At 53.0% G+C, this 7,580-nt stretch overlaps 1 protein-coding gene across 1 annotated transcript; it reads right to left on the bottom strand.

Annotated features, from left to right (window-relative positions):
• Window positions 1-508: 508 nt before the first annotated feature.
• LOC104582333 (zinc finger protein STAMENLESS 1-like) lies at window positions 509-883 on the bottom strand. Its single transcript, XM_010231796.1, has one exon. It carries the CDS (start codon window positions 881-883, stop codon window positions 509-511), a length of 375 nt encoding a protein of 124 aa, XP_010230098.1.
• Window positions 884-7,580: the final 6,697 nt, after the last annotated feature.

The following is a 7,580-nucleotide window of genomic DNA, read 5'->3' as shown; positions in this document are numbered from 1 at the left end:
GATGTATCTATTCTTAAAAGATGTTTAGATACATGTAATATTTCAATAATAATTATGGAACGGAGGGAGTACGCAAGTATTTCTTCTACCATAAATAATAAAAATGGGTTTTCATGGCATAGCTTATTTCAAGACCTAATTAAGATGGCACTTATAAAGTGATTTTTGTCGTATCCGTTGTACGGACGACTGTCTCCTCGCATCCGACCACAGGAATCGTCCGACCGGTCCGTACACGTGTTGCTGTCGTTCCTTCGGTGCGTATTAATTGCAGTGGGGCACTAGTAACAGCGAACCATGAGATCAAGGAAACCGCAAAAATGAACACACCAAGAAGGAATAATCAACTCAAATTTATATATATTTACGGCCAACTGAGTTGACGACGAGGGATTAAGAAAGAAGGAGAGATCGATCGGTGCATATGCATATAAATATATATGGAGCACCTGGTACATGCATGTAGATCAAGGTGAATGCTTTTGGCTATATATATATGGACGCTTAATTAGAGGCGGAGCTCGAGGTCCGGCTCTTCCCCGGCGCCGGCGACGACGGAGGAGGCCCTGATTAGACGACGGCTGATCATCTCTGCCGCGCCGGAGGACGACGGGTCTACCTGATGCAGATCAGCGCCGTGCGAGGCGATGGAATTCCACAGGCGGTATGGGTCGCTTTGGGCGGCCAGGCGGTGCTCCTTGCGGTGCGCGTTCTGGTGGCCGCCCAGCGCCTGAGACTTGAGGAAAATCTTGTCGCAGAAGAGGCATGGGAAGACTCTCACCTCCTTGCCGTCCACGCGCGCCGTCCTCGGAGCCTCCTCGCTGCTTATGGCCAGCGGGAACAGCTGCCACGACGACGGCTTGGCCTTGTTGGCCCGCTCCATCCCAGCTAGAAATAGCTAATTAAGAATGGTAGCTGTGGCGCTTCTTTATTTGGAAGCAAACAGGGGTACTGCACAAGTACGCTGATCGAGCTGAGGATGATGATACTACCCATTCTACTCAGCTCTATAAATATATTCTATTCTCCCAGCTGAGGGGGGAACAAATCTGGCACTATATATTCTTTTTTTTCTTTTCTTTTTAATTTTGATAGCAACAGATCAGGGCACTATATATAGTACTGCTTACTTCAGCGAAAAGTCAAGGACATCTTTTTATAGGTAGTAGGGCCGGCTTACAACGTCAGGAATCTTTTTATTGGCATACTCCTTTTAGGCTTTTACCCGAAACATTGTACTATACCGGCAATGCAAGCACACTACCGGACGAGCAACGGCCGGATGACGTACAGGCACCAGATTAATTAACCCACAACACGACATCAGAGGTACTGTAATCACATGCACCACCATGAAATTGTAGCATGCAAAGGTACGGAAGGAGTTCGGACGTTTGGCTCCGGGTGCATTGTCTGTTTCCCTATATCAAAAGAAAGCAATATTCCAGTGCTATTTTTGAAAAACATTATGTTTATTTTAGATGTGTTAAGCACATTGTCGTGGTGGTGTCACGGTAGATGCCATGGGATGGCTTGAATTGGGGCCGATGGACGATGGGGGATCCGGAGGAGGGAGGACATGAAGAAGAACACGCACAAATCACACAAGAACACACCGATTTACCCAAGTTCGGAGCCCTCTTGTCGAGGTAAGACTCCTGCACCTGCCTAGTTGTATTAGCTGAGATTGATAAGTTCTACAATGGCGCTCCTTGAGCTGTATTCTTGAGGAAGAAAAAGAAGAAGAAGAAAGGGGAAACCCTCGAATCTCTCTCCCTCACCAAGGGGTGAGGGTCTATTTATGGGCGTCTCCCGGCTCACTGCCCTGTGGGCTGGGGTTGCCTGTCGCCATCCGGGGGCCCCGCCGGCACGCGGTGCTGCTTCCCCCAGTCCGCGCGGTGGGGAACAAGGCCTCTTTACTTTTTACCGGCTCTGCTAGGGAATCTCCTTTCGGTACTTCCAGCGCATGGTCCTCTGACATCCTGGTGCAGGCGCTGACCGCTTTCCTGGGGTGATGATGAGCTTGCTTTTCCTCCATCCGCGTAGTTAGGATAAGACCGTTGAGGGATCTCGGCTCCTGCCGAGACTCCCGTATTCATCTTGATCCTGCGAGCTGGGCAGCATAGAACTGCCGGGCCGACATAAGCTAGGTATGTCGGCTTAGCGTTAGCCAAACCTGGAGAAACAGGCAAGATTACCTAAGCCGACCTGACTTCTTGTATCTCGACTAGAACTGCCTCTGTCATCCCGGCTAGTGTTATGTCGTCATGACCCTACCCGGGGTCATCCCCCCGACACTAGTCCCCGAAGCTAGTGCGATCCGTCATGGAAAGATGTCGGGTTGCGACAGTTTCCCATAACCGATTATTAATCGCCTATCCAGTTTTCAGCCGAGAAAGGTGCCGAGGTAACTTCTAGCCCAGCTAGCTGGGATTCATTAAACCCAGACTTCCGAGTTAGGACATCTTCCCAACCTCCAGCCGAGATCCCTCTCTCTTTATGACCAATGATCGAAAACTCCCATTTGTTGGGACAAGAGCCGCCAACGGGAAGATAAGGCTTAAATTCCTGCCATCGCATTCTTTGAGGCGAACCTGCAGCTGTGCCGGACAGTGGCACCGGCTAACCACTAAGTGTGACCTTGGTTCTCGAGCGAATAGATATACGCCCGGTATTGCGGGATTCTCAACCGCACGCCGCGCGGTAACCGAGTGCATGTCTTGATGAGCGTAACTGCCCAAATCGTGGGTTGATCTTCTCAGCCACCCGGCGGATATCTCGGGAACCGTGCCCCATTACTCCGCCTTGGCCATAAAAGGGGACAAAGGTGCGAGGAGAAACCCCTTCGCGTTCATTGCCATCTTCGCCCCTTCGTCTTCCTCGTGCTCCTCAGCTCCCTGCTCCTCGCGAACTTCGCTGGCACTGCTCCACACAGCCCCGCCATCACAACTTCCCATCTTCGTGCTCACAGCCGCCTCCGCTTCGCCTGCGTGTCCTTAGGCTTCCGGCGCGGCTAGTTTGCTTGCATGGGCCCCGCGCGGGCACTTCTCCATTTAAACCCTATATCTGTTCCCCCATCCATGGCGTCTTCTTCCCGTGCTCCGGCCGCCGGCTCCGCTGCTCAGGCGGAGGAGAAAACCTCCGAGCGGGCCGCGTGGGACGGCTCTGAGGTCACTTCGGCTGACCTCAAATGGCTTCACAACTCTCGACAGATCCCACATGGGGTTCAGTCCCGGCTTCCCGGCGGCGAAGTCATCCCCGCTCCCGGGGAAGTTGAACACGTTGTCTTCCTCTCTCACTTTGAACGCGGATTCGCCCTCCCGGCTAGTGATTTCTTCTGTTCTTTTCTCGATTTTTTCGGTCTCCATCCTCATCATCTCCCGACAAATGCCATTCTTACCTTGTCGGCCTTCGTCACTTGCTGCGAAGGTTACCTCGGCCTCTGGCCATCCATTGCCCTGTGGTCCCGGTACTTTATGTTCCGGCTACAGGTTATCCCGGACAAGGAGAACCCCGGCGCACCGAAGATGATGACGCAATGCGGGGCCGGCACCATCGTTCCTCGTCGTAATTCTGAGTTCCCCAAAATCCAAGGTCTTGAATCATGCAAAAAATGGCACAAGACCTACTTCTATGTCAAGAATGCCACCTCGGCCGATTATATCAACATCCCGAAGTTCGAGATCGGCCCTCCGGAGGAGAAAAGGAACTCGTCTGTCGACTCCAAGGACTCCCTCCCGCAGGCTGACGAGATCCACGCCCGGATCCTCGAACTTAAGAAAGCCGGGATGTCCACCGACGACCTCCTGGCCACCTTTACATACCGGCGCCTGTGCCCGCTTCAGCGCCGGGATCACAAGATGTGCCATTATGGCGGCCAGTTTGATGCGGACAGGATCTCGACCGTCAAGCTCACGCACGTGGAAGTTCGGCGCCGGGTTAAGGCCATCGCCAAGACTAGTATGCCGGAAGACTGGTCCTGGGGCATGCCAGCATACGCCCGAAACCGCCGTGCTCCTAAGGTAAACTTCTTCTCCCTGTCTCTTCATCTTGACAACTGACATACCCGTATGACGGCCTCTGTCTAACATACTTTTGTCTGGTTCAAACTCGAACCCACTATGCAGAGCTTCACCCTTCAGCGCCAAGAAGACGGTAGCTCTCCTGACAAGCGCTTTGCGGCTCCGCGCCAAGTGGCCGACAACGAGGATCCCGACTCAGAGGATTTCATGCCAATCTCGATTGCGGTTCCTTGTCGTACCGAGCGTGAGCACCCCAGCGTTTTTTGTGACTACTGAGCCTTTGCCGATAAAGTGAATCTGACTATCTTCTCCTGCATGCAGCCGAGTCAAGCGAGCCTCCAGCAGAGGCACCTACTTGGGAGAAACGCGCCGTGGCAAAGAAAAGGGGTGCCTCCGAGACGACACTTCCACCCAATGTAAAGCGGAAGAGGGCAGCGGTTCGTGGGCCCAAACCGAAACCCCTGGTCGCCGGGTAAGGCCTAGCTCACCTCAGCTGCTTACGTCGACCTTCTTTTGCTGTCCAGTCAATGGTTAAACTTTCTTTCTTGCAGAGACTCCTTGGACACGACTCAGTCCCAGTCGTGCATCGCGTCCGAGATCCCATCTTCTCAACCTTCCCGCCCCGAGGCCTCTGAGCCGACTGTGGGCGGGATTTAGATTGCCACGAATCCGACGCTTCTGGTTCGAGACAGCGATCCAAACGCCGACATCCAAGTCGTCGATCAACCCGAGATTCCCATGACCGGGGTCTCGGCAAGTGAAGCCGTTGCCGAGCCAATGCCTTCTCTGGTCGAGACAGAAACCACCCCGGAGGCACCGGCCTCCGAGACGCCGCAGGGACCAACAACGGCCCCTCAGGACCCCCAAGATCCGGAGCCGACGCCAACTCCAATCCGGATACCAACTCCGCCATCATCCCTCCAACAGTTAGAGGAGACTACTCTGGCTACTGTCGCCCATGCTGCAAAGGCTAAAGGCCCTGCAGTGGTAGCGGGGCCGAATGCTCCAGGGCCAGCTACCCCGCGTCGGTCGAGCCGGGGACAAGAAATCCCACTCCAGACGAGCAGTGGGCAAAGCTGGGGTCTGCTTGGCCAGTCTGTCACGGACTAGAACCAAGCAGATCACTACGAAGTGACCTCCGGCACCGTACAGACAGCACGGCAAAATCCTCTGGTGGGGCAACCACCGGCAGCGACTCCGGAGTCAGTGGCGGCCCGGATGTACCAAGCTCGGGTGGCCATGTTCGAGGCTGATCGAGCCACCGAGGTACGTTTTGTTCGTAAGTATTTTTATCTTCCAACCCAAGCAAGCGTAACAACCATACTCCTAGTCCCCGAGGTTCAAGGCGAGTAAGACTTAGTCGGCCTGAAGCTTAGCACATAGAACTTCAAACCTTTATTCCCCTAGATTCAGGCCGAGTCTAGGATAGTCGGCTTGAAGCTGTGTTAGTAATTTGGCTGCACTTCCTTACCTGGCAGCTCTGCATGAACAAACGTACCGCGGTCTTCAAAGGGCTGTTGGGCATGTATAAGAAGTTGGAGGCGTCCCATGATGCCTTGAAAGCAGAGCGTGAGCGTCAAAGTAAGTTTCTTCTGCCGATACACAATCTTCATCCAAATATGCGCAACGAACAGAAATTGACATCTGTGCTCGTGCTCAGCCGGAGACAACGCTCAAGTGGAGGAACTGCTGAAGCGCGTCTCCAAGTTACAAGGTAAGGACTCGCCCCGTCATCTGAGTTTCATTCCCCTTGAACGTCAGCTCCTGTAACATCTGTTCTGGGTACACAGATGAGAAGACTCGGCTAGCCGAGCAACATCAGAAAGAGGTCGCTCATCTGCAGGCCGAGATGACTGCGCAGGCCGAGGCGCATAAGACCGAGGTGAGCCAACTCACCTCGGCCCTCGCCGCTTGAGAGGATGAGAACATCCGTCCAGAGGGCGAGGTCAAGAAAAGCAAGGAGGCTGCCGCCGCGCTCGAGACTCGGGCGACCATCGCCGAGTTAGAAGATGCCGAGAAGGCGGGCCTGCTCGAGACTCTCAAGCGCGAGATCATCAAGATCGACGCCATGCTCACCAGTAAGCTAAACCTCTCCATTTAATTACGTGTTTGCCAGGTAGCATTGTGATTCCGAAACTGATCGATTGTCCCCTGCTCTTGCCAGAGTGCTTCCCCCTCTCCGTCGAACATGCCCAAATGACCGTGATAAAGGCTCGCCGGAAGAGGGATCCGTCCATGGGAGAGGCGTTTGAGTGGAACTTGGAGGATTACTTGGTGAGCATCATGAGCCGAGTTAAGCCTCTCAAGGCGTTCGGCATCGACATGGTGGATGCCTGCCTCCGGCTGTACAAAGCCCTATGGCCCGGGGAGGAGGTGCCTGAGGAGATCTCAGACTTGTCCAAGCGGTTGGCCGAAGGCCCGTCCCGGCTGGACGAATGGCGGGAGTCTGCTGCACGCGTTGGAGCCGACGAGGCTTTGTCGTTCGTACTTTTTTGGTATGACGGCATTAACCTCAATGTGCTCCAGACCATGCGCGCCGACTCCCGTTATCTCTCAGACCCCGAGCTGGTTGCCAAGCGCCGGGAGAGGGCTTACTCCTTTATCCCCTACGCCGACGTGCACAAGTTTGTTGAAGGTCCTCCCTCAGACGCCGATACCGAGATGACGGAAGAGGATGAAGAAGCGGAGGAGAACGGAGCTGCTGCTGAGTCGGCCTCCCCCGAGCCGAGTTCCGATGCCAATAATCCGGCTGCATCGTCATAGTGTGCTTGCAGAAAAAACCTTAGAATAGTTAGATCCCCGGGATGCCGGGTTCAGATGTAACCGGAATACTTTTGTTTGTTAAGTACCCAGTTCTTATGTTAATGAAACTCCTTGCTTATTAAATTTCCGTTTGAGTCCCCGAGTACCTCTTCCCTCTTAATGAAATTTTACAACCTTGGTTCCTTGTCTGCCTTGTCGGCGTTCGACGTATGAATCGCAAAGTCATAAAACCACTATTTTGGAAAAAGACCACTCGGAAAACTCGCCCGGCAATCGGAAAAAATCAAGATAATTTGCCGAGTTAAAATAAAACGTATCTCGGGTCGCTTTTTTGCTTGTTCCTTTAGTCGTTTTTCTTGTGCGCGGTTATCTTATACCCATTTCTAGCTTGCCATGAAGCCGGGCTGCGGACAACGGCGAAGTTGTAGAAGGGTGTTGTCAAGACCGACACAGTACTAGATCAACCGTAAGATCACGCAATTAAGCCATGCCGACATACAAGATAACAATGGCAGCAAATCATGCAAATGACACAGAAGTCCCCGAGTTTCTTTTAAGAACTCACCGGATGATCTCACTGATAATTTCATTGTCTTAATTGAAACATTCGTCATAAGGAAAAAGAGATATGAACACGATACAAATACTCAGCTTTTAAGTATAGAATGGACGAAGCAGTGCTACATTCCATGGCCTCTTGGTCTCCTCACCCGACCGGTCTATCCTGTTCACCTTGGGATCTGAGCATCTATAAGTTAGTCAGAATCGTTATGGAGCGCCTTGCTCACAATGAAG

The sequence above is a fragment of the Brachypodium distachyon genome, chromosome 1 (genome assembly GCF_000005505.3).
Source record: "Brachypodium distachyon strain Bd21 chromosome 1, Brachypodium_distachyon_v3.0, whole genome shotgun sequence".
Classification (NCBI taxonomy): Eukaryota; Viridiplantae; Streptophyta; class Magnoliopsida; order Poales; family Poaceae; genus Brachypodium; species Brachypodium distachyon.
Note: the sequence above shows the minus strand (reverse complement) of the source record. Positions and strands in the feature narration are given on the sequence as shown.

Excerpts from the sequence above, each read along its gene's own strand:
- LOC104582333 (XM_010231796.1), bottom strand. The coding sequence starts at position 883 with ATGGAGCGGGCCAACAAGGCCAAGCCGTCGTCGTGGCAGCTGTTCCCG.